This window comes from Rhinatrema bivittatum, chromosome 7, assembly GCF_901001135.1.
Source record: "Rhinatrema bivittatum chromosome 7, aRhiBiv1.1, whole genome shotgun sequence".
NCBI classification, from domain to species: Eukaryota; Metazoa; Chordata; class Amphibia; order Gymnophiona; family Rhinatrematidae; genus Rhinatrema; species Rhinatrema bivittatum.
Window position 1 is genome coordinate 54,569,003 of NC_042621.1, and position 27,629 is coordinate 54,596,631.

The 27,629-nt window shown below is 42.9% G+C and overlaps 1 protein-coding gene across 1 annotated transcript in view; it reads left to right on the forward strand.

Moving 5' to 3' along the window:
* Positions 1–27,629, forward strand: part of SLC7A9 (solute carrier family 7 member 9) — a 117,895-nt gene that overhangs the window by 36,090 nt on the left and 54,176 nt on the right. The window contains exons 3-6 of the mRNA XM_029608405.1: positions 1,737–1,861; positions 10,784–10,974; positions 14,218–14,365; positions 15,809–16,051. Coding sequence (XP_029464265.1) covers positions 10,870–10,974; positions 14,218–14,365; positions 15,809–16,051 — 496 coding nt within the window. The 5' untranslated portion in view covers positions 1,737–1,861; positions 10,784–10,869. The remainder of the gene's footprint in view (positions 1–1,736; positions 1,862–10,783; positions 10,975–14,217; positions 14,366–15,808; positions 16,052–27,629) is intronic.

The following is a 27,629-nucleotide window of genomic DNA, read 5'->3' on the forward strand; positions in this document are numbered from 1 at the left end:
TTCCACATCTCGTTGTTGGGTGACACGTGCTGACGTCAAGAGGCCTGCACACAGAAAGGCGTAATAAGGTGGCATGGTTCATCCACTGGAAACGGTGTAAATATAACATCACAGGTCCACAAAAGCAATTGGATCATGGCTTTGAAAGACCTGAAGAAGTTGTGGTCAACTGGGACATTCCTGTTCAACTGATACAAAGCTTGATGCAAGAAAACAGAAATTGTGATAAAAGAGAAAAACACAAGAATGGCATTGCTAATAGAAGTGTCAGTACCAAGTGACTATTTTGTGGAATGTATGGAGAGAGAAAGAGAAGATCCTCAAGTACCAAAAGATGCAATCAGAATCTAAGAAAATGTGGCAGAAAGAGACAGCAATAGTCCTAATTGTCCTGGGCGCCACTGGCGCATTTTGATTTGTTGCCTATGCATATTATAGCTTATGAACTCTAGAAGGAAGCTTGCTCTGGCACAATGCAAGGATTCAGAAGAGCATTAGCAGCAAATCTGAAAGACTGAGATCATATCCAATGTACTTGGATGCATGAAGACAGATATTACAAGTAGAAAGAGAGAAGCAATATTACTTCTGTACAGGTAATTGGCATGACCACAGATTCTGCCACATTTTCACAGATTCTTAGTACTGTGTGCAATTCTGGAGGCCACATCTACAAAAGGACATCGATAAGGTGAAGGTGATGCAAAGGTGAATGTATGGCGATGCAAAGGATGACCACCAAATTGCTACAAAGCCCACACTATAACCCATAGACTGAAAATGTCCTCTCTAGAGGGAAGAAGGGAAAGAGGACTTCTGATACAAACACTCAAATGTTTAGCAGGCTTCGGTAGGATACTGGAAGGTAGCATTTTCCATAGAATGAAAAAGTCAAGGACAAGGGGCTCAGCATATAGAGCTGAGGAAAGAGAGGCTGAAAAGGAATGCAAGAAAATACTTTTTCACCGAGAAAGTGGGAACCGTAAACAAGCTCTTTCACTGAAGGTTTTCAAAAGGAGAAGAATGTGACGCACCTAAAGCAGGAAATGGGGATATTAAATGATTGTGAAATAGTCATAAACCCATTTATAGGGGAGGAGTACTACAGGAGGGAGAGTCCATAATTGCCATTGGACTGAGGGGAGTGCATCCTGGCATATACCAAAGGGGATTCAAGGAACGCACATGACTGCGCTCTTCACAGTGCAACTTCTGTAAAGGTCTGAGAGGCAGGAGAGCAGAGGTGGCCACACTGCCAAAATAAACAGAAGTGGGACCACAGAGGAGGCTGTCCAGCTACAGAGCCATCAGTCTAGCTTGTACAGCCATTAATATCTAAATGACGATACACAATGACCTGAACCACAATTTATAAATGAGGCAGTAAAAGTTTATGGGACCAATTTCAGCCTGTCGCATTTCTTTTAATAAGAGAATTGGTTCCAAAGTACCCCTGCTCCAGCACTGTAAATCAGAGCAGATTTATGCTATCTCATTTGTCAAGACATCTATTGTGTTGGCGGCAGGAGCTGATCTCAGCTATGCAGCTAGGTAATTTTATATTTGTACCAAACATTAACACAGATGCCGCTGGTAAATGAAGCCAGAGAAAAATCACAAATACATTAAATGGTGTTTAGTTGATATCAGATTCATGTCTTAAGATTCCTTCACGGCAAATGTGTTTAATTATTACTCCTGATGACCTCTGTACTTGTGGTTCTTCTCCCTCTAAGCATGGCTTCACACATTGACTCTATCTGCTGACAAACCTGCTTTAAGATGTCTGGAATTTGACATAGCAGAAAGGGATTTCTATTGCAGCTTTACAAGACTGAAATACTACAAAAAGAGACCCAAGGTAAGGAAGAATGTTCAGTGAAAATTAACTAGTAAAATCATTCCTCCTAGGAAACTGTTGGTGTAGAATGTGATTAAAATGTTAATGTCTGTGGTTGTTAATTAGCTTTATATAATTGTTCTCCTCCATGGATTATAGGTACAGATTAGTTAGGCGTTATCTTATTCAGTTACCTTGTAAATTTCCAATGTGCTGAACAAAATAGTATTTAATGGGTGCACTAATTACGAATGTGTGTATCATCGTCTTAGCTTTGCTATGACCCCCTCCGTTATGTTCTGTGGCAAAGGTTAGAACTATATGATATGCATAACTTGCATATAATTTACATTACTTTGTATATTCAAGGACAATTTTGATTGCATGTTTTTCAATTATGTTTATTATAAAAATCAAATTGTTTCTAATTATATTTTATGTACAGTTTGTTTTATTTTATTTTCTCCTTTTCAATTTTCTTCTTCTTTTTATTTTATTTTTAAGTGTTTATTCCTTTTCCTTTCTTCTGTTTCTTAACTTCCCTCCCATAGTTTCTCCTAGCACTGATGCACTCTGTCCTTCCTATGCGCGGCTCCCTCCACCCTCCCCCCTTCCATGTTATATCTTTCTAGTGTAAAGGCAGAGTTTGGATGGATAATAGAGAAGAGATTTAGATCAGGAATAGAATAAGTTAGGCTAGGATATTTGGTTTGTTTTTCCTTGCATATAAAGCAAGGAGAATATTAAAGAGACTTTCATATGGGACTTTCCACAACAAGCAATAAACAAGCTTAGACAAGCTGGAAACAAGCTTAGACAAGCTGATAAAGATTGGTGGCCATCACTGGAAAATAATCAGCACTGCACCTATACAGTGACGTGGGGGCCGTAGGCTCCAATAGAAGTAGATGTGGGACCTAGGATAACAGATTCTACCCTGGTAATGAGAGCCCATCGATCATTAGGAATTCAATGAGGCACCCCACCCAGACCCTACCAATTGTAGGGAAATCAATAAGGCGCCACTTAAAGGTTACCAAAGTATCCACAATGAACTGAGAGACATTCGAGCCTATGGAGCAAACCTCGAGGAACAAGGGGTTTGTGGGAAGCAAGCCAGTTCTTCAAACACATCTCTAGTTACCAACAGCAGAGAAACCATGATGTCAAAGTGGACCCCAGATTCTGAGAGGCATCTTTGAAGAACCCCTAGCCACAGTGCAAGGAGAGTAAGAGGGAGAGGACACGTATAAAATAGCAGGTAGCAAAACACTGCACAGAGTGGCAGTAGCCACAGAGGCATTCACGGAGCGGGATGCCAGTGGCCAGTGGTAGGTGTTCCACCTTCATGGAGCAGAAGGATGGAGGGCTGTCATCTTCCAATTAAATTAAAAAAACCCCAAAAAAACAGGGATGGGATCCATCAGGTCTAGAGGACGCATATAAAGAGCAGGTAGTAAAACACTGCACGGAGCGGCAGTAGCCACAGAGGCATTCACGGAGCGGGATGCCAGTGGCCAGTGGTAGGTGTCCACCTTCACGGAGCGGAAGGATGAAGGGCAGCCATCTCCCAATTAAAAAAAAAGAAAGAAAAAAACAGGGATGGGTTCATGGGCTATAGGTATTACCAATTATTAGGCTTTTCAATATTTGATGATAGTTAATGTGACTTTCAAGGCATACTTCACTTTCAATGCATATCCAGCATAGCTCCCTGCTTCAACGACAGGGGAGAAGAAAAACTAATACTTCACACATATCCAGCATTGCCCTCTGCTTCATGGCAGACAGCTATGCTGCCGCTTACCCAACTAATCAAACTTAATATTTCACTTGGAAGCAGCTCCATCACTGCTCTCTACATTAATAGTGGGGGTGAAAGGGAAATAGAACCTAAGGTTACTAAGAGCCAAGAGAAACAGATAAGTATGAGAAAAAATAAGTGTGAAGCTTGCTGGGCAGACTGGATGGACCGACTGGTCTTCTTTTGCCGTCATTTCTATGTTTCTATGTAAGATAGCTATAAGGGAATTAGGCAGGTTTAAAAAGGCATATTGTTAAGCATGGGTTACACTGAACATGCAGATAAGGATTATAAAGCAGTAAAATCTGTTTTGTTATCTGTGCCAGTGTGTGAACTGCCAATTAGTTGTGTTCACACAGCCCTTTCATCCGTCTTTTGCAAGCGATTACTCACAGGTACACGTTGTACAGAAATGATATCCTTTCCATCAGCCCAACTTCTTCATGCTTTTCCTTTCTTCTTCTGTCTCGCCCCTTCCATCCTTCATCCCATCTTCTCACTCTCACACGATTTTGTTGGTACTCCACGCCTTACCTGTGCAAGCAAAAGTGGGGCCACATAAGACAGTGTGTTGGCAGGGTAGCATGCTAGAGGAGGAGGAGGAGGAGGAAAGCTGAGTGGGCACCTGGGGTGGGCAAGCATAATTGCATACCTACCCACCCTGATCTCATCTCCACTCTCTTCCTAACCCCTCTCTACTGTCATCCCCAGTCCTTTTTTGCTCTCTTCCCTATTCTTCTAAACCCCATCCCCTTGAATGATTGGAGGGCAAGTCTTCCTGGCTTTTCATCTGCTAAAGCCCACATTTCAGTCATTTTTTGGCCCCCAATGAGGTCTGTGCCCTTAGCAGCTGCCCCTCTCGCCCACCCTTAGTTATGGCCCTGGGTGAATGGGGACAATGGCAGCCTCGCATGAACTAACAGGAGACACCACACACAAAGGCACAGGTAGCAGTAACAAACCAATTTTCTGGAATTCCACAACCAAACACAAATTCTACAGTTATTGCTATGGCTTCATGGAAAATTGGCCCCAAATACGATTTATAATAAGCACTACCAAAGACTATTTTTTATGACCGCAGCTGAAGGCTATGACCAAAAAAAAGATCCTAAAGATTCCCATTATCATTAAGATTTTTATCTAATTCCTGTTCTTAAGGCTCTTTTTTGTTTATTTTATAACTCTTTCTACCAAACCATTTTCAGTATTTTATAAAATCAAGTAAATTCAGTGCTGATAAACAATCATTCCAAGGGCCTGCAGCCACCTGGCCAACAGGAGGATCTGCTGAGAGTTAGTCAAGAAATGTATTAAGTCAGCCCAAAAAGAAAAGGTATCATTTACACCTTATATTGTTTTTTTGTTTGTTAATCTTTATTTCCATACTGCTGCTTTAAAATTACTAGCATTTACTTTCCAATTACAAATGCAAAATACATATGTAACTCTTTAAATATAATCGAGCCCCATGTTCTTCACTGTAAGGTCCGGGAGCCATTGGTAGCTCCCTGACTCTCTTCTCGCACTACATACTGATCCCTCATCTTTTCCAGAGGCTTACTACCGGCGCTGCCTTCAGAACAGCTGCTCTGTTTCTTTCTGGCATGGCGCAGTTCTCAATGAGTTTGTGCCATGAAGTGCCCAAGGCTGTTCTCACAAGGAATTGAGTACAACTGTTCTAGAGGACATGTCGACAGCAAGCCTTTGGAGAAGGTGAGGGGGGAGAGTTGGCTTGGTGGGACAGGATAGTCGAGGCTGACTGGTGAGAGAGGCAAGTGGGAGTTGAGACTGGCCGAGATGGGGTAGGGGGATAATACACACTGGGGGAAGATTGTGTGGGGGAGAGGAGCTGGGGAGAAGAAACTGGTGTAGGGGAAAGACCAGCTTGGGGGAGACGAGCTGAGGAAGAAAGCATGGAGGAGCAGACTTCATTTTAGTTACACAAGTTGCTCTGAGTGCACCTGAGCAGCCAGGATGGCTAGATTATCAGAGTGCCATCCACTTTGTACGATGATGGTCCTGGCTCTCACATTGAACTGTTTTGCCAAAGTGGCCCCTGCTTGAAAAATAATGAAGATTACTGATCTACAAGCCTGAATGAACCGTCTTCAAATCTATACCAAGTATGCCCTTAGTGCCTTCTTTTGTAGTCTTTGTCAAAATGAAAATCATGCAGTGCAACGAGCAAATATGTTGCACTATCCATTGCTGATAAGTGTTTAACCAACAGTCTACACCAAGAAGTCTTCTATTGCATTATATTGGCATATGTTAGCACCTGAGAAGAGCCAATGTTCCATTGCAATATACAACATATGCCTTATTGCAATTACAAAATGAATGAAAATTTAAGTCATTTTGCATTGTTTGGATCTAAACTGTACTCTTACACTGGAATAGCAGTACAGAAGATATAGTGGAAGGAGACCATACCATTCTGTTAGCTGCAGCTATCAAGGTGGTATGGTTGTATCTCAATAGTTATGGAGCACTGTGTGGTTCAGAGCTAATCTGAGACTGAACTGCATGGGAGGGAGGAGCACCAGCAGCAGCAGGAGGAGTGGTTTAGAGACGCACCAGGCCCGTTGACTGGGCTGGGCTCCAGTAGGGAAGGAAGCTAGAGTGAAGTGCTGGAAAAGGGGAAGCAAGACATTTTTTTGCACCTCTTTTTTAGGGGAGCACTGGCCGCTTCCTTCTCCCTACAGCTTAGCTGACACCGGCTCCAGGTTGGCTCCCAAATTTTGATGGATAATGGGTGTTTCTGAATAATGAAATGCTGGGCAAAAGATGCTCTGCTGTAATAAGATAATCCGTCCTCCGTATGTCCTTCTCACATGTTGGTGACTGGCAGGACTCTGACAGAGGCCACACAGCAAACACTTCTGCTAGGGCCCCCAGAACTGGACTGAGACCAACATCTCACGTCACATAGGCCACCTTTGAACTGGTAGCCTAGAGGTGAAAGGCTTTGTAGTGCTGAGAGATAATTTGCTTGACCCTTCTAGCCATAATCTGTATGTACTCCCTGAATTATTTCAGCAGATCCAGTGAGAAAAAGTCACACCATGCCTCTCAACCAGGTGTCGTGGAATTAGACTGACTAGTAAAACCTAACTTTTGGGGAAGGAGTGAATTGCTGCTGATATCAATGATTTATTTCCCCAAAGATTTAGGGGACTGTCTTTTTTTTTAATTGAAGGGGATGGTTTGGGGCAAAGTCTGGTGCCAACTTGAAAAACGGTAACCTCCAAGGGCAGCGAGGATGGGGGAATGGGACAGGGGTCTATGTTTTATTATTATTTATTTCTATGCTGCTTATGTCAAAGACCCTAAGTGGTTAACAACCCTAACCCTAAACTCACAAACTCCCATCCCCCAACGACTCTGCTGCCAGTACCTTCGCCTCACAGCTTCCTGTACGAAACCTAGGTGTGCTAATTGATCCACACCTAAACCTAAAAAAAACACATCAACTCCGTCCTAAAAGAAGGCTTCTATAAGCTCAACGTCTTAAAAAACCTCAAACCCCTACTCCATACTCACGACCCCAAAACAGTCATCCAAGCCACCCTAGTTTCCAAACTGGACTACTGCAACTCACTGTACCTAGGCCTCCCCTACTCCTCTATCAAACCCCTTCAAATGTTACAGAACGCCACCGCCAGAATAATCATGAACGCACGCAAATCAGACCACATAACCCCCCTCCTAAAAGACCTCCACTGGTTCCCCATCCCATCACGCATCCTATTCAAGACCCTCACCATCATACACAAATCCATCCTCAAAAGCAACTCCTCCTGGCTCAGCGAACCCTTCAGATTCACACACTCCTCCCGCCCAACCAGAACAAACCGTAAAGGTACACTACACATCTCACCCCTCAAAAAAGCCCGCCTCACATCAAACAAGGGACCGTGCCCTATCAATAGCAGGCCCCACTCACTGGAATGCGCTACCGACAAACCTCCGCCTCGAGCCCTGCCCATACAAATTCAGGAAAATGCTGAAAACTTGGCTTTTCCACCAGGCATATCCTGACTAGTTCCCTTTACCACTGCCACCTTCACCTCCTCACCTTGCAATTAACCCTCGCCACCGTTAGCACTATGTTAATATGTCAATATGTAAATATCTTTAACCCTTTAGTTTCAACTTTTCAGGCTCACATATAGAGCCTCCTAGCCGCAGCACCTTTGTTGCAAATTGTTACTCTTGTTGCTCCCCTTTCCCCCCTCCCTGTTTTTTGTATTTTCCACCTTTTGTTCAGATCTAAACCGATATTTATTTATTTATTTTATTTATTTAACATTTTTCTATACCGACATTCGCACGAGACATCACATTGGTTTCCAGACAACAGCAAAATCAGCCAACAGGGCTTTACATGTGCCCTGTTGGCTGATATGATGTGCCCTCTAATGTCGGTATAAAAAAAAGCTGTTAAATAAATAAATAAATAGATAAATAAATAATTGTTAATACACACTTTAAAAAAGGCAAATCAAACAACTTAATAAAAATAACAAAACAAGTGTGATCAAGACATATAAAAAAAACAAATTAAAACATCAAGTGATAAAAACATCTCATGAATTCAATAATAACAAATATACCATAGATTTAAAATAAAAACATCCTGATGAGTTCAGTAGTGAAAATAGACCATGGATTTTAGGAAAAAGCTTGTACTTACAGAAATGTTTTTAACTGTTTTCTAAAAGGCTTAGTGCAACAGATCATACTTAATTCCTCAAGTATACGATTCTAGTAATTTGGAGCAGCAACAGGAAAAGTGAGTTTACAGATTTCAGCTAATCGGACTTGACGTGCCAAAGGAATTTCTAATAAAACCTTTTGGGAGGAGTGCAGAGCTCTTACAGGGCAATAAGACTTCAACATTGCAGAAATCCAAGGAGTGGCAGGACGGTTGAAAAAAATGTTGCACTAGGCCAGCAATTTTATAATTGATCTTGGACTGAACGGGAAACCAATGAAGATCTGCTAGTGACCACGTATGGAAAGACCGGAGATTAAATGGGCTGTTGCATGCTGTAGAAGCTGTATGGGTTTGAAGGTCAGTCAAAGGAAGGCTGAAGTACAACCCATTGCAATACTTAATCAAGGGCATAGTTATCAACTGGAAATCACTCAGATGTAACAAAGGTTAAGTGGGCATAATAACTGGAGCTTAGAAAATACCAGCTTTATTATTTTATTATGGCTTTAATTTGAGGAATGAAAGACAATGTTGAGTCAGTTTATATTCCCATCAATTGAAAGGGACACTGGTCTTGGAATAGTATCACGGTGCTGGAGAAGTGCAAATGCAGTTTTTGATAATTTAAGAAGAACAAGCTATTATTGAACATAGCAAAGACAGAAAGAATTCCAGATTCCCTGATCCTAATGTGCCAAACTCTTTGTCGGTTGGTGGAATAATGATTCCAATAGTTTCTAAGGTTCGGAATCTTGGGGTGGTGATGGACTCTTCTCTGTCCTTGAAGTCACACATACTAAGGTGGTGAAAGGGGCTCATTTTAAATTATACATATTGAAGAGATTATGTCCTTATTTAAGGACGTAATCTGAGGATTGTGATACACTCATTTGCATAAACAATAATCTAAGGATCTTAATACTCTTTATCTTGGTCTCCTGCAGAAATCTATTAAAGCTTTGCAATCCGTCCAAAATTCTGCTGTACATAATTGGTTTAAAAGGGATTGATCTAGTACCTAAATGCTTCAATGCTGCATTAAAGTTCTACCGCCCAGTTAGGCCTTTGAGATCCACAAGTCAGAATTTATTACAAAGTTCCATCTTATCAAACTGATGAGATTGGATGAATTCCGTGAAAGATTATTTTATGTTCAAGGCCCAGAACTTTGGAATTCTTTGCCCAGTGAGCTAAAAGGGGAATCTTCCTGTTTGAAATTTAAAAAAATAATGAAAAGTTTTTTATTTTCTATGCCCTTTCTCGAATGATGTGCAATAAAGTATGAGATAGGTGCTGTATTGGTATCATGTTAAAAGATAGGATATGTTATCCACTGATCTATTATCTTAACTTATAGTATATTACAGAGGAAAACAGAGTGATGTAAGGATAATGAGAACGTAAGGTGTTGGGGCAAAGCTTGAGAAAGAAAGTAGTTCTCGAGTTCTTGATTTGTTGATATAGCTTTGTCTTGTTTTTATTTTATGTTTATAGTATTTGTAATTTGTATTACAGATTTTATGAATGTTTTTATTGTTAACCGCTTAGAAATTATGATTTGTGGTATATAAATGTTACAAAAATAAATGGGAACCTGTTTTGCCAGGGTCAGATTAATGCAAAATATTTGAAATACCTCATCTTATTCCCTGCAGTAGGCCATTTACTGCATAGTAAACAACATTTATTGCATGGTAAATGGCTAAACACTGCTTAGTGAATGAGCTCCTTAGATTGTAAGCCCTCTGGGGATTGGTAAGTATCTACAGTACCTGAATGTTATCTGCTTTGAAATGTCATGAAAAGCAGAATTTAAATAAAAAATGTGAAATTAAAATTCAAGGTGATGATGCCAGGAGCTGGAAGAGGAAAGGGAAGAGAAAGTGATGATAGGAGAGTGATTATGTTGAGGTTTGGAGGAGAGGGAAAGTGATGGTGTGCCGCCATTAAATAAAATCTGTGTTGGGAGTGCTGTGACTCAAAAAAAGGTTGGCAATCCCTGCTTTAGTCTGCGGTTTTCTATAGCCTAGAACTTTTCCCGTATTGAGAAAAAGTTTATATTGAAAAGATCATTAGCCTTGTTTTTTATGAACAGGTGTGGAGATTAGGTCCTTGGAGGGACATCAGACCCTAGAGATTTCATAGCTGGTAAGTGGTTTGGGAAGCGTAGGGGGGGGGGGGGCCGAAGTTGGCAATTTTTAAAAAATGTATATTCTGTCTTTTGTGACTCATCAGCCACTTCAAAGCAGATTCCATATTCAGGTAACTGTAGGTATTCTGCTATAGATGCCATGTCATACTTTCTACCGTTGACTATTTTTCCCTGCTGTTTTCTATTGCTAACGCTTAGGCATCAAAACCATTCAGACTGATTTGTTTCTCTAAGATTCATTCAGGTCATTTCTTTTTGTAACAGGTAAAACAAAGTCCCAACAATTTTTCCCAGATAACAGCTTTGACTTCTTTGGTAATCTTCTGCAAGCCAACAAATAAAAGAGCAAAATGGATGAAGGAAACCAGAGGAGGAGAAAAGGAGAGGATCACGGGACTACAGATGACCAATCCATTGAGGGGGAAGAAATGGAAATCGTGAACTTACGGCAAGACGTAAAGGCTTTTTTCCAAATCCTCGGCTATGTGATATTTGGTGGATTTTGGTGGTGTTGAAGGACAGATTGGCTTTAGGCCATTGAGTCACTAGTGCATCGTACTCAGCTGCAGCATGCTTGCAAGTCTTACAGTACAAGATATCCTCGCCCATGGGCACATTTCAGAAAGGCCTTAAACGATAGATCTTCTCTACCCCATTAAGGCGCAGGTGCAGGCCTATGTATTTTTCCCCATTTGCCCACTGCTCTCATTGCCCTGTGATATTATGGTTCTTTAAGGCAGGAGTAGACAATTCCCATCCTCGAGGGCCACAAACTAGTCGGATTGTCAGGATATCCCTTATGCATATGCACGAGAGTGATTTGCATGCAATCTGCCTCACCTGTATGCAAATCTATTTCATGTATATGTATTAGGGATATCCTGAAAACCCAACTGGTTTGTGGCCCTCGAAGACAGGAATTGCCCACCCCTGGTGTAAGGGATGCTTATACACATGAAACGTAGTGGTAGTGTTACGTGATAATTTGGGGGCAAATCATCATTACAGAAGGAACATTTTATTGATTGTAAATGGTGGGATAATCAATGTCTTGTGCTTGAAATATGAGTGATGGTATCAAATCATGGTAAAAATGGGGATGTAAACAAGAATAGGGAAGCTTGAAGGAGCGTGTGCTAGGGTAACTATAAGAGATGGTGGGTGAAGAAAATGTTTTGGGGAAAAGTTGGCAGATGGTATACATATCGATCAATAGATGCATCCATGGGAACAGATGACGCTGATTAGAAGTATGATGTGTATTGTTACAAATCAGACTTATTTAGTGAGAGCGGAAGGAACCAAATGTTGATGGTGGGTGGGAGGGTTCCGAACGACGGTATATAAAACTCAATAAATAAATAAATATACTATTTATAAAAGTTGGCTATAGGTGATGAAATATGAGAGTCGTGAAGACCATTAATATTATTTTGATGTATATGAAATCCTAGGTGGGGTGTTTTATTCCCGAGGGCACACAAACTAATTTATTACTCTGTGTGGCTGCTCCGGCTAGCATGTCTCCCTTGGCTTGTACTTGCTATCCCAGAGGTGGACCCTTTCTGTGGAGGAAAGTTCTTATTTATGGCCCAGACACTGGTGTGTTATTCCCTGCATGTTTTGAGAGCGGCGGTATCCCCAGGAGGAAGATGCTGGGTCAAACCAGACAGGACAAGACACTGGGTATTAAATTATAATTTACTGATTTGTTAAAAGTCAAAATGAAAGTCCATTTTATCCTTAAATATGAAGTTCAGATGAATTTGGTACAGACATGGGTGTTCCCTCTGGGTAAGTGTCCTTTGCTTAACCATCTGAGCAGAGCTTCCTATGGTGATGAAAATGTGCACAAAGGTTCTCCCAGCGGCATACCGGGGTTTCTAAAACAGGAGTCCCCTTCTAACACAGAAAAACAGTCCTACCTGAGTCTCCAGCTCTTTCTCGAACACCCAGCCCTGTGTCCTGGGCCCATAATGGGGGGGTCTCCAGATCTTACTTGTCTCCCTTAGATGGTTTAGATGTGATTCCTTAGGATCAGGAGTCTGCTTTACCAGCCTGGCTCCCAGAGAGAAAGTGTGGTAAAAAAAAAAAAACAACTCTTCACAACAAAAGAGAAAATATCTTCTTTGATTCCAAAATCTTCCCAGACTGGTGTTCTGCTGTCACAGGTGCTTGCCACATTCATGGGCTCACTGGTCTTCAGCTCCTGTCCCCTGTGTCTGGCCTGTGAGGATGACCTTCCCCAAAGGAACAAGGTTTATATACAGTCCCTTTCCAAAATAGGTTTATTCTAGCCATCAAATGTCTCACTCTGCCAAGCCTGTCATAGGTGCTTGCCACATTCAGGGAGTGAATGGGCTCGGTGGTCTTCAGACCTGGAACGGGAGGTCCAACAGGGTTCCAGCAAAACATTCCCCTTACAGCAACTAAGAACAAAGAGACCCTCTGGCAGGGAGTGTGCAGTGTGGTCCTCTTCAAAAAAGCAAAAGCCTGATGAGGCAGGAGGGAGAAAATAGACATCTGTACTGCCATGTGTCTGTCCTGAGCTAACTATGCTCTGAATCACAAAATGACTGCCTTACAAAGGCAAGAGCAACCAATCCTAGCTGTCCAAGATGGGAGGAGGGAAGGGGGATGGAAGGCTCCTGAGAGTTGAAATATCTAACGGGGACCTAGGGACATCTAGTGGTGGACTGGAGGGTCCGAGCACATATATTTATATTTTGCATCTTAGGGGCAATATTCAAACGTTTTTACATAGGTAAACACATATTTATCTGCATTAAAAAATGGGCAGTGTTAGGTCATTTTGAAATCCCAGTGCATACTTTGAAGCAGGTGCCAAGTGTGCACATTAAAATATGCTGGCCCGCATTTTGAGAGGGAAGGTTCATGGGGAGTTTCCCTTTGAAAATCAGTTTGCAAGCGCTGCGGGCAATCTGAATATCATCATCCCTGAGGGCGACGCTCAGACTGGCCGCAGAAGTACAAAGTTGGCACAACTTGCCTGTCCTTTTTGTGTGGTGCTTTTAATCATGGAAGCACACCACCACCACAGCTTACAAAACAGGACACGCTCTCCAAAGGGCTACCTCTGCCAGATGACCTGGAGCCATCTGTTTACTCCTCTTTACAAGTGCTTCTCAGAAGTTAATTAACCCAAACTGAAGGGATACTGTAATGATACTTTCCTGCAGTTTGAGAATCCAGAAAGTAGAAATTTACAAACATTTCTGTTATTTTAAATGTTAAAGCTGTGGTACTATCAAAAAGGTTTTTAATCAGTGAACCTACAAGTCGCTACGAGATGGAAATAGAAAGTTACGGGTCTAATATTCACATTTTATGTGCATGTTGAGTTATGGAAACCCTAGCTGCAGAAAGATGACTTGACATGGTATAACAATACGTAATATTTGCGCTAATAAACTGTATTGGTTTTAAAGCGGTGGTTCTCAAGTCCAGTCCTTGATTACCCTCCCCTCGCCACCAAACGAGTCGGCTTTTCTGCAGTGTTCAATAATCATGAGTTACATGCAATATTTGCAGGCAGTTGGTCAATCAGGTTAATTTGCATATTTTGGTTACCCTGACACAGCTTGCTTGAGGTACTCAGCGACCAGATTATCCTCCCACGCGTGATCTGAAAGTGCGCTCAGTTCAGCTTTCTAGACCTTCTCTCACTTCTATTCTAGGTGGGCCTGCTCAGTGGCATCTGTGTTATTGTTGGGACAGTGATCGGCTCGGGTATCTTCATTTCTCCCAAATCAGTGCTGTCAAACGTCGGAGCTGTGGGACCTTCTTTAATCATCTGGGCAGCATGTGGAGTTCTTGCCACCTTAGGTAAAACATACAATCGAGTGCATTTATTACTCTTTCGAATCTGACGATTTAGCTTGACAAACTGCACATCAGCAGATTTTCCGCAGTAGCTCAAATTAATGCCTTGCCTTTGCAAATTGCTTACTTTTCATTTAGTATGGCTACAACAGGATTTATTGAGTATCTGCTGCATTAAATGCAGTGAACTCATCTGAGCAGCCAAATGGCAGCACCGGTGCAAAAGTTAATGATTCAAATGTAAAAGCTGGAGTGCAGTCCTATCCCCTGCCTTTGTCCTATTGCACGGCAAAAGGATTCACAAACAGCAATGCTGGTATGGTAATAGTAGGGTTCCTGTGCGTAAACAAAATCAGTTCAGGGTCTGCGCAGAGCATACTTTTACACGCATAATAAGTAGGAGTTCCAGGCATCAGGGTAGGGTGGGGAAATGATCTACCCGCACACTTTTGATTTTCAGTGCTCAGCTGCAAATTTTCAAAATGGATTTATGTGCATAAATTCACATTGAAAATTTGAGTGCGGGTAAAAAAAAATACCTGCAGACTTGTAGCCCTTGCAAGGGAAGGTCCAATAAAACAAATCGGAAGGCGGTCCCACTTAGCCAAGGCAAAAAACAACAAAGGGACAACCTTAGTGGAAAGATTTTTATTAAAAAGCCCGACTCTGGTCGAGTTTCGCCAATTAAGGCTGCAACAGGGGCTCAAATCACAGTTGATGACTATATGGAACTACATATCCTTAGTTCTGCGTGTAGCTCTCACTGTTGCATAAACTAGTGTATTAATCAAGACACTGTGTTTATGCCATCACCAATTTTGAAAATATAGGAAGCTATTGAAGCTTGTAACGCATAGATTTACCAAAAGCAAGAGTCGGTGCTTATAGTATGTTATAATATATAATATATTGTTGGCTATAAGGCAGTTACTGTAAGTTTTTTTTGTAGTGCTTTATTCCCCCTCTTGGCATGCACACTAAATTCTTGTGACTTACCATTTGTTTATTGTAAGCTCCCATAAATTTATTATTTGACATTTGGTCCTTTCCTTTTCATGACTACTGTATATAGAGAGGAAAGTCAGTTTTTAGAGTTCACTTATCAGCAGTGGATAAACTCCAGTGCCTCCATCAACAATAACACTAATGAGCCATAGGGCCTAATTTTCCCACGCTGTGTTAGCCCACTTGGATACATAGTGAATAACGTTGTGTGCCTGCCACACAGAGAGACAACACAGGAAAACCCTAGACAGACCAGGCTCATGGTGTGCCTACAAAAGTCAAAGGACGCATGCCATCAAGTGCTTTTGAACGGGGCCGTGAAACGGAGACCTTCTTTAAAGCTGAGGCTTCAGACGGGTTGAGTTTGGGTACAGTTAATGAAAAAGCCGTGGAATACATTGTAATGCGGAATTGCTGCTGTTTTTTTTTTTTTTTTTTCAGGCTCGCTGTGCTTCGCAGAGCTTGGCACAATGATCACAAAGTCGGGGGGAGAGTACCCTTACCTTCTGGAGGCCTTTGGGCCCATCCCAGCTTTTCTCTTCTCCTGGACCTGTTTAATCGTCGTGAAACCCTCTGCCTTTGCCATAATTTGCCTCAGCTTCGCAGAGTACGTCTCGGCTGCATTCTACCCGGGCTGCGATCCACCCCCGGTGGTTGTCAAATGTCTTGCGGCAGCTGCCATTAGTAAGTTTTCCTGCTTTACCTTATCTTCACGACTCTTTTACTTGTCGTTTCTGTTCAGAACTGGAGTATTTCAAAGCCTGCATTGTTCGGTGTTCATCATGTTATGAATCATTAAAACAATTTCTGGAGAAAGACCCAGATAAGAAGTGGGCTCTAAGACCGGTTGTACACATCTAAGTTCCTCTTATCAAACGTTTCCAGTTAATGGAGCTTGATGTAGAACCATGGAAATAATGACCTGGATCAAATTCTACTATTTTAGAGGTCTCTTTCTCTCTCTCTTTCGTGTTTGTACAGTGCTGTGTACATCTGGTAGCTCTATGGAAACAATAAGTAATATTTCCTGTAAGAGACCGTGATTTTCAAAACCATTTCTGTTTTACAAACGTGACCCATTTATAATGTACTATGCAGTAATGGAAATTTGGCTTTTTTAAAATTTTTATTTATGCAATTTTCAATATACATTTACAAGTATATCACTTAATAGGCAATTCTTTAAAGTACAGAATGAAAAACATCATATAATAAGGAAAAGGAAAAAAAGAAACTGCTTATATATTTCCCTGTACTTTATAAAAATAAAAGAAATAAAGGGGAAGAGCCCTCAATAAGAAGCACTAAATAAAGGCAATATACATTTACTTTATATATATACACGGCCGAGTGAGAGGGATCCACACTTCATTTTAATGCCTATCATCAACAGTTGTTATCTTATGGAGCTTGAGAACGAGAGTCAATGAAAATTCTGAGTTGTGTAGGATCGAAGAAAACATAGTTCTGATCTTGTAAAAAAATAAGGCATTTACAAGGAAATTGCAGTTTGAACCGTGCTCCTAATTGTACTACTTCCGCTCTCATATTCAAAAAAGACTTATGTCTTTCTTGGGTGGTTTTAACCAAATCAGGAAAACACCATATCTTAGATCCAAAGAAAGTTGCTTGTCTATTTCTGAAGAAATATTTAAATATATTGTTCTTATCCATGAGAAAAGCGAAGGTGACCAACAGTGGCCTCCTCTTTGAAACAGAGAGTTCTTGAGACGATTCTAACAATGTTGTTAAATCTGGCAAAGATTGATCTTCCATATTGCCTGGGGCCGTTTCTTTAGTAGGAAGGTAATATGCCCTTGTTATTACCGGTTTTATCTCTTCCGGGACTTTTAAAACATGGGTAACATAGAATCTGAAAATATCTATCGGAGATACATTTTTTAAAACAGGAAAATTTATAAATCTAAGATTATGAGATCTTAGATTATTTTCAATTTTTTCCAATCTCCTGTCTACTTCTGTATCTTTCTTAATCAGTGCTTCTTGCACTTTCTCCAATTTTACCAAACGACCTTCCAAAGCTTCATTTTTTTGCTTTTGTTCGGTAATTTGAATCACATTTGAAAGAGTCTGTTTTTTAATGTCAGAAACATCTTTAGTAAGAGCCAATATTAGTTTTTCAATCGATTGGAGTGCAGTCCAGACTGCAGTTAATGTAACTTCAGATGTAGGGTGTAAAAGGGAATCCAACCTCAGAGTTTCCCGACTTTCCTCTTCTCCTCCCATAACTATCCCGGCATCATTTCCCAGGCCAGAAACACCAAGAATAGCGACATCTCTCAGTCCCGCTAGAAGCAACGCAGCCGCGCATAGGAAGCTTCTTTTCGGCAATAACACCACTTACGCCGAGCGGGCTGGCCCTTGAAGGAGTGGAACAGGAGCACGAACCGTTCCTTCGGGCCGATGAAACCTCTTTAAGCCCCGGCTCGCCTATCAGACCGGCACCACCAGGTCCAGATTCGGTTCGAGGAATGATGGCGACCACCGACCCCATGGGAAGACTCCCGCTAGGAGCCGAAGTGGTAAGGCAAGGATTACCAACTGAAGGGATATCTATCGTGGAGAGTGCGACTAAGGTACAGCCCCCTCGGGGTAATGGAAATTTGGCTTTTAATGTAACTGAAGGCATGAGATTCATTGTCTGCAGCTCCATATATTTACTTATTCATAGACATTTGATTTTCTGCCTTAAGGTGGATTACAAAACAAGTTTTAACTAACAGTTAAAGGTCATTTCAAATTAGAGTTGAATCAAATTTACAATGGAAAGCATTGAGAGGCCAGAGTGTTTATCCTACAGTCTGAGATAGGGGCGTCTCTGCCAAGGGGACTGTACGGAGAGATGTGCTTTAGCTTTTTTCCTGAACGTGAAGTAAGACAGCTCAAGGCGTAGGAGAGTGGTACCTTGTTCCATATTTTTGGATGATCACACCGGAAGGCACACAGTCGTGTACAGGATAGTTTAGCTGAAGCTAGAGGAGAGAAGAGCCTTTTGGGAGGATCAGAGTTGTCAAGTGGGAGTGTGGGGCAGTGTTTGCCAACACGTGTGCCATGGAGAGGACACCACTGCCTGATGCTCAGATCCAGGCCAGCGCTGGGCTCTGCTCTCAGCAATTCTGCAGCAACGAGAGACACCAGTGGTGGCGTTTAAACACGTAGAGGCTCTTTGCAGACAACACATGCCTATTCTTCCTAGCTACAGCTCGGAGTGTGGTAATTATTGGGCAGCAGGGATAGCTGGACCCCGCTTTGTGCAGCACACACATTGCACACAGCATCTCATCTTCCCTCTCTTTTGAGTCAGTCCAGCCTCTGTCTTATGCCCAGGCCGAGTGAAACAGGGGGATTGAACACAGAGCAGCTCGTGTGACTTGCTGTGAGTGTTGGGAGTGGCAGCAGTGGGGGGTGGGCTCTGGCAGCCACATATAGCAGCTATGCCGGCCCCAAACTGCAAAGATTTCTATTTTCTTCTTCATACAGGGGGAACTGGGTTGGGGATGGGTTAGGGAAGGGTCCATTTGTGATAAGAACCTGAGGGTAGGGAAGAGACAGGAGTTTGTAGGCAGTGAGCAGTGGAGGGAGCAGGCGCATCCTCAGGGTGAGTAGCTGGAGCAGGTGGGCAATCTACTCACGTTAAAAGACGGAGAGAGTGAATTAGAGAGAGGTAAGGGCCCCAAGGTAAGAATCTTCTTTGCAAAGTAATGGAGCCAAACTGAGGCTGAAACCAGAGGATGTGTGACAGAAAAACACGCTGAAGCTGTGGATAACCCCACCAATGCAACGTGGACTTCAAAACCAAGAGATGATGTGGGAGAAGGGAGGAGGTCACAGGTATTGGCACAAGGAACAAATCCAATAGCAGATGAGTCTCCTCAATGCCCACGATGCCTGCTCCACAGCTGGCAAACACTGGTGTAAGGGAAAAGAAGTTGAAGTTGGAATTACATTCCTACAGTGACATCAAATTACATGAAATTACAGTATTATTGGAAACTGTTCCCAATATAGCATGCTAAATTTGAAGAAAGGACTGCTTTTAAAAAAAAAAAGCACAACAGATGTTTCATAACTTCCTATGCAAATGATTATAGGGTTCATTTAGAGTAACCTTCTAGTAATACACGCCTTTCGCCCGTTGATGGGACCTGCATGGAAAGAACTATGCTTACAGAGGGTCCCAGAAAAAAGGTGAAAATTAGTCATTCGGATTGACTGATTTTCCTTTACAGCTGACTTTAGCACTTGAAGCATCAGGTTCAGGTTAGGTGGTCACGTTTTGTTTTTCAGCTAGCTACAACTACTTGTGGAAAGTACATTAGAGCTATTCAACAAGCAATGGAAAAAAAAAGTATGCTAAACCTGGAGGCGTAGAGAGAGCCTGGGTTTCCAAAGCAGACTTACCTGCATAACTCTGCTTTGGAAATGCGCGGGACTGCGCATACCTTAGCATGGCAAAGGCACACACATTCCCATCTGCTGTCAAGGTCCCCCTGGAGGTTTGTGCGCGTGCTTTCTAAAATCTAAAGCGCACCCATAAATCATATCCCCTGCCCCTAATTCCACCCCAGGAGCGTCTCTATGTGAGACGCAAACAAATTGCATGTGATATTGCTCCCGCATGTACTACACCCCGGGGGGGGGGGGGGCATTTTACATGTGCTTTTGAAAATGACTCCCAAAGAGATTTGGGGCAGGGGTTGAGAAGGGTCTTAAGTTGAAGAAAGGGTCTTCCCCTTCCCCCCCAAAGAAAGAAATGTAGACAGCACTGATGTATTTGAAAACTGTCAAATTAAACATTTTCAGTTAATCTAGACATGGAATTGCTAGCTGAACCATGGCATTCCAGCTGCAGAAAGGTCTACTAATGCTTCTGTCCTCACTTATCCATCTAATAATACTACTGTTCCAACAGGGAAAAGGCTGACAGATGCAGGTCCCACAATTTAAATGGAAGTAGCTCAAGGCAGTGTTTAATGTCTTCATCTGCTATGTCAATGCACCACAAGCACACTCCTATACGCTCTTAGGTGAAACATTGGGGTACAATGCAAGCTGTCTAGGATCAGACCCTTGGCCATCCTCAGCTACTTCATCATCATCTCTGTCTTCTACCTTCGCAGCTAATTCTTCCAGCCAGGGAAGGCCGTGGCCAATGTGCAGGTTGCAGGGCATGCAACACACAAGTACTTCGCTGACTTTCTTCAGATATGTGGAGGATGCCTCCTGTGGGGGTCTAGAACTTAAACCAATCAGTCTTTTAGCATCAAACGTGCTCAATAAAGGTCCTGGTGCCATTCTTTTGAGGCAAAGGATAGATGGAAGAATGGAAGTAACAGCTAGGCCAATGTGGGTTAACTATTGTTGCCTACAAGCACAGAACTAAAGGGGCTTGCCATGAATTTCCACAAGCTGCAGCCTCACCAAAGTGTTTACTGGTTCCAGCACTTATCAGAATTATCTCTAAGATTGTTGACACACACCCTCACCCACCCACCCTCTCATACACACTCACAAAAATCTCTCTCACACACACACAGGCTCTCTCACTCTCACAGGGCTAGTCTCTCTCTCTCTCTCACACATATTTTGGACCTTTTCTCTGGCTGCACAGTATGGCCTCTTCTCCCACCAGCTGCAGGGGAAACACTGGTAGCACCGCAGGCCCTTTTCTGCTGCTGGCTGCGGGAAAAACAGCAACAGCACCACGGGGACTCTTCTTCAGCCTCTGGATTATCCTTTTGCTGGCAGAGAGTGGGAACCCCTGCCAGCATGTTACAGTTCCGCGCCACCGTGGGACGTCACTGCTCAATGCTGCTAGCACTGCGGGTTTCCCTGCCAGCACAGTTGTTGAAAGGTGAGGCGGCCGTGGCAGGAAGGTTTCAGAGGACAATTGTTGTCCCCTGAAGTGGCCGCTTCACCCCACCTCATTATAGAACTGCCCCTGGCCGTCGCTTCAGTGTGCATGAAAGAGTAGATGCACTCCTACCACCACCACAGCGTAGCTCAGAAGCAGATCTGTCTTAATTATGCCAAGTGGAAAACAAAACACAAATGTTTTCCTATTTTTAGAAAGGATGTCAGTCAATGATTGAGAAGTTAATGTCTGATGCATTACAGATGTTTCTGTAACCGTCTCTTTTTAGTCAGTAAGGAGGCCCAGACAACTGATCCGTAAAGATAGACTTTTATTGCCAGCAAGATGCAGCTAAGACAAAGGCTCAGTACAACTGCATGCCACGCCCCCTTAGGAGCAAACTTTTATGCACTTTACAACTCTTATCTTTCACACATGCGTTCTGGTTTTTGCTGAACAAACAATTTACAAACTGCTGAACAAGCATTAGCTAGCGTGGTCCTCTAGTAGGTGTAGCTTATGATCAGACTATTGTTTCGTCATTTAATTGACGTGTTAGACATTTTACAGCGGCGTTCGTATTAATACAATACAAATTATTATTCCAAAATGGAGTCACGTTACACTAAATGTTAGTGCGTAACTGCGTCACTACGCATTATGTGCCGTTTGCGTTGCAAATATTAGTACATTAAAAATGGCTGTGCGTTTCACTGCTGGCAGGGTTAGACGAGAGGCTTTTCAGTTGCTCAGTCTGCAGAGGTTCACGAAATTGAACTCCTTCATTCCCCCCTTTGATACTTCAACTTCGGCGGAAGGCGGAAGTATCACTCTTATCTGGGAAGTAACTGAAACGACAAACAAGGATTAATACTGGTAACTGTCAAATTGGGCCCTAAGATGTTGCCAGGTGGTTGGTTTCTTCACGGGTTTGAGACGGGTGGACCCTATTGGTGTCACCCCCCTTTGTAGCCTGGCTTAACCTAGCTAACAATGGTGGCCCACATTGGTTAGGTTCTTAGGTTGCATTAAAGGTTAGTATCAATGTACTCATCATCAGAATCGACATCGGAGTCAGAGGAATCAGATAAGGGGAATGTGGAAAGTGACACATACTTATTCATCATCATAACATGAGCAGCCGCTCGTCGATCAGCAATGTTTTCAATCATGGAGCGTAAATTCCTGAAAATAAGAGGTAGACAAAGAGGAAATAGAATACAGGTTAGGATAAGAAACAGCAAAGGAATGAAGAGTTCCTTCAGCCCTGGAATCGAGGTGAGCCAATTAGGCAAGGAGGCTGTCCAGTCAAGAACTCCTGTCCACGTCTGTACAGGAACATGGGCTAGGTGTACCATTCGATCAGTGATCTCTTCGATGACCTTACTTTTGTCATCCACCTGTAAACAACAATTAGAGAGATTAAATTTTCCACACACACCTCCTTCCTGGGCTAGGAGGTAGCCCAATGCTAAGCGATTTTGGTAAACAGCTGTGATGATTTTTGTGTTTTGTTTGGCAAGGATGTTGAGAGCCAAGGCAGAATCATTGGTCAGGAGTTCCAATACTGCTTGTAATCGGATAATACGATTTAGCATATAAATTGGGGTTCTATATCCATAAGAACCATCTTCAGCCCAAGTGGCAGGGCCATAATATTGAACTATTCTTTCTGGAGGCCACTCCTGGTCCTTCCAGTCTCCAATAGAAACTTTGTTATTTCGACGACGTTTGTTCGGTTTCATGGGACTGTACACCGGGACTCCTAACGTTTCTCCAGCAGTAATTGGTAAGAGAAAGAAGCTTGGTCGGATTGTTGCCAAGAAGCAGGTGCCATACCAGTGTGTGGGCAACTGTTCATAAGCCCTTCGCCCGCAAACAAAATAATATCCATCTGGAGCGGCGAAGGTGGTAGTGGGCAATCCTGCAGCAGTCCATGTTTTGTTTAAAGTTAATTCAGTCCAAAAGGTAGTGGGCATGGTAGAATTTTCGGTCTGCCACCATGTGTGGTTGGTTAGGTTAGCAGTGAGAACCCCTGTACATGGTGAATTTCCAACAGAGATAGTATATATACGTGAATGTTGTCGAGATATACATCGTCTGCCAATCACGTCAGTCTGGAGAGCCCACTCATATGGATTAGTTTTCCGTTTATACGTTACAGTTGTATTCAGGACATCGAGGTCTGATTGGAATATCTCCTTGGCTTCCCAAGGCCATTGCTCTCCTGTCCTTGTACCTCCACATACAAAGCAATTTTTTACTTCTAGAGAGAGAGCTATGTTCTCAGCCAAATTTACGAACATATTCTTTGCTTGATGTGAAATTGTGTGTTTCTTCAATTCTTCGGTCACATGAGATATTTCATCGAAGAAGGATTGATAACCAACCACAGTGGTTTGGTGGATGATTGGACGGGGTTTGTCTCTCCGCTGTGTGATGGTAATGTAAGTCATGGGATCTTTTCCAGTTCCGTCGATACCAAATCCCCAAGTATCTTGCCAGGGGGATCCTTCACTTCTTATTGGCCATTGCAATGACACAATGTTTCCAGTTACTGCAGATAATCTGCCTATTCCGTGGCAGCCATGGTAGCCTCCTCCGGTGTAGTCGCAGACCAGGGCCCAACCGGACAGAGTCAGGTCCCCCCCACACGGTATCCAGCTGGATGGATTGGCTGCTCGATTGTAGGGACAGAGGTATTTATGGTTGTAAACGTATGAAGCTTTCCAGGATTGAGATCCACAATGGATTGCGTTTGGATGTTTACCAATTGCTTCACATGCATCGAAGTTGATTGTAACGCTAGATCCGCCTCCCATAAGGGAGTTGATATAGTACAAGATTCCTTTGCCTTCTGGGATAATGCTGGAGGTATAGCTTTTTGGCAACCCGGCAGTGAGGGTAACGTTATAGTACTTAGGAGTGGTTGGTGTATGACAAATGACTTTGTCACCCTCTAGACATCGATGAAATGACTGATATCCTTGAGTAGTATTCAATGCACAAGCAGGTTGTGTTGCACATGAAGTAGGAGGTTGAGATTGGTGTATAATTGTAGAGACAATTTGAAATCCATCTTGAGTTGTGGTACGTATTAGTTTGATACATTCTGTACAATTCTTGCTCAGGGGCAGAATAAGAGATGTAGTTGATGTGCAGGAGATCAGTAGTAAAATTTGTAGAAGTCTTGCCAGCTGAGGGTACAAGTTAGAGGCTGCGTAGGTCTGGAAATGTAGCTTGGGGCGACTCCCCATTTTTAGAATCTGTGAAGTAGGTGTCTGGCACATTGCCTTGCAAGTAGGACAGTTGATTTCATAAGGTAACGAGTCTGAAAGGAAGGAAAGAAATGTACACGTTAATATTCTGTAGCAAGTTACTGAAGTCTTCTACCCAGGACTAACTCTGTGCCTGCCTTGAGTGAATTTTAATTTGTGGTCCCCAATCCTGGAGACTTGCCAATTGGAGGCAGCTGGTTTTAGTCGACTCCAGTGAATCCATGAAGGGCATCCATCGACTTTCACAGCTGTGGGAGTGGTTAATAACACGGTATATGGCCCCTTCCATCGAGGTTTGAGGAAGTCTGATTCATCCCAGTCCTTTACCCACACAGAATTTCCGATTTTGAAAGGATGAGTCGGTGTTAGCAAGACTAGTGGCTCAATGTCGCATGTATAGTTCTGGATGGCGATGACTGTGTTATGTAGTCCTTTAAGTTGGTTACTAAGAGACAGCTCTCCTTGTATCTGCAGCGACTCAGGAAAAGATGGAAGGGGTGGAGGTCTTGCATACATCATTTCATAAGGTGTCAGACCAGACTTTCTTGGACTACATCGGACATGTAGGAAAGCTAATGGTAGGATGTCTGGCCATTAATCTTTGTTTCTTGGCACAGTTTAGCCATCTGATTTTTCAGAGTTCGGTTAGCTCGTTCAACGGCTCCGCTGCTCTGGGGTCTCCACGCACAGTGCAGATGCCATCTAACACCCAGAATTCGGCTCAATTGTTGTGTGATTTCGCTGGTGAAAGCTGGTCCATTGTCTGAATTTATTTGCCTTGGTAATCCGTATCGTGGTAAGATTTGATGAAGAAGCAAAGACACTACCTCTTTGGCAGTTTCAGTTCGTGTTGGTATGGCTTCGATCCATCCAGTATAAGTACAGATAGCCACCAGCATTGCTTTATATCCTTTTGAGGGAGTCATGTGGGTGAAGTCGATTTGACAAACTTGAAATGGTGTAGTCCCTCGCACGATATGTCCTGGAGCAGGACCAGGTCCATTTCTGGGATTGTTTCTTGCACATGTGACACATTGATTAATTGCATGTTTAGTCAACTGAGTGATGCGGTTGATGTAATACGTTTTCCCCAATAGTTTCGTTAAGGCATCTCGACCAAGATGGGTTTTGTTGTGGGCTTCCTTGACAATAGTCCAAGCTAATGCTTCAGGTATCCATACTCGATCATCTTGCAGAATCCACCACCCATTTTGCTGGTGGAATTGCTCAGTCTCAGCCCAATCATTTTCTTCCATAGAATAGGCAGGGATTTCAGTCGGAAATTGTAAAAGTGGACACGTTGTGGCCGAGATGTGTGATAAATGTGCACGTGCTGCTTCTTTCGCTGTTTTGTCTGCCCATTGGTTTCCTTTTGCGATGGGATCTGATTTCCCTGTGTGGGCTTTACAATGCATAACAGCTACCTTTTTTGGTGCCCATACGGCATTTAATAATTGGTGTATCTCGGATGCATTAGTTAGTTGCTTCCCTTCAGAAGTTAGAAATCCTCGTTCCTTGTATAAGGCTCCATGTACTTGGATGGTAAGGAAAGCATATTTAGAATCAGTATAGATGTTTACAATTTTTCCTTCTGCTAACTGTAGAGCTCGAGTGAGAGCGATTAGCTCAGCCTTTTGCGCTGATGTCCCCGGGGGTAGGGGCTCAGCTTCGATGATGTCATCTTCAGAAACCACGGCATAGCCAGCGACCCGAAGTCCATTTATGACCTGGCTACTCCCATCAGTGAATAAAGTCCATGCTCCCTGCCAGGGCTGGTCGCGTAGATCAGGTCGGCTGGAATGTACTGTAGCCATGATTTCCTCACATTTATGAGTAACTAGAGTGGGAGTTGGGAGTAAGGTTGCAGGATTCAAATTCTTACTGTCTTGTATTTGAATTTCGGGAGTTTCACACAACAGAGCTTGATACTTTACAAGACGTGAATTAGTCATCCATTTTGGTCCATGGGTTTCTAGCAGTCCTTGAATGGTGTGAGGAGTTGTTACATTCAGAGTTTGACCAAAAGTTAATTTGACTGCCTCTGGAATTAGTAAGCATGCAGCCGCAATGCTTCGAAGACAACCTGGCCATCCTTTTGCAACATTGTCCATTCCTTTTGACAGATATGCAACAGGTCGTTCCCACGAGCCTAGATTTTGAGTCAATACCCCTATGGCCATTCCTTTCTTTTCATCGACGTATAGATGAAATGGTTTCATTACATCAGGCAGCCCTAGAGCAGGGGGTTCAATCAAGGCGTCTTTCAGTTGACGTAAGCTTGCTAGCTCGTGTCCTTCCCATTGAAAAGTTTGAGACTCTGATTCTTTACCCCGCAACTTGTCGTACAGGGGTTGGGCAATAACTGCATAGTTAGCGATCCACAGTCTACAGTATCCTGCAGCTCCAAGGAACGCTCGGAGCTCTTTCTTGCAAGTGGGTACAGGTTGACCTCGTATTGAACTAGTACGAGAGATTCCAAGACACCGAGTGCCTTCACGAATTTGGAAGCCCAAATATTCCACTTCCAATTCACAAATTTGCGCCTTCTTTTTGCTTGCACGGTATCCTTTGGAGTACAACGTCTTTAGCAAGTGGAGGGTGGCTACTGCACATTCGAGGTACGTTTCTCGAAACAACAGAAGGTCATCCACATACTGTATCACTGGCCCATACATGACTTGGTACATCTTCAAGTCTTTTGCCAGTTGCTCACCAAACAACGTAGGTGAGTGCTTGAACCCTTGAGGCAAGCGAGTCCATGTGTACTGCTGCTTTATTCCAGTGTGCGCATTTTCCCATGTGAAGGCAAAAATCTTCTGACATTCCTCCGCTACTGGGACGGAGAAGAAAGCATCTTTGAGATCAATGACACTGTACCACTTTGATGCAGGGGAAACTTGAGCCAAGATTGAATATGGATTTGGTACGAGGGCTACTAGATCTGCTACTTGATTATTCACCTTCCGTAAATCCTGTACTGGTCGGTAATCAGTAGAACCAGGTTTCTTTACGGGCAACAAAGGGGTGTTCCAAGCAGATCGGATTCGCCGAAGAATGCCCAAATCATACAGTCTCTGCAAGTGTATCTGGATTCCTTGCCTGGCCATAT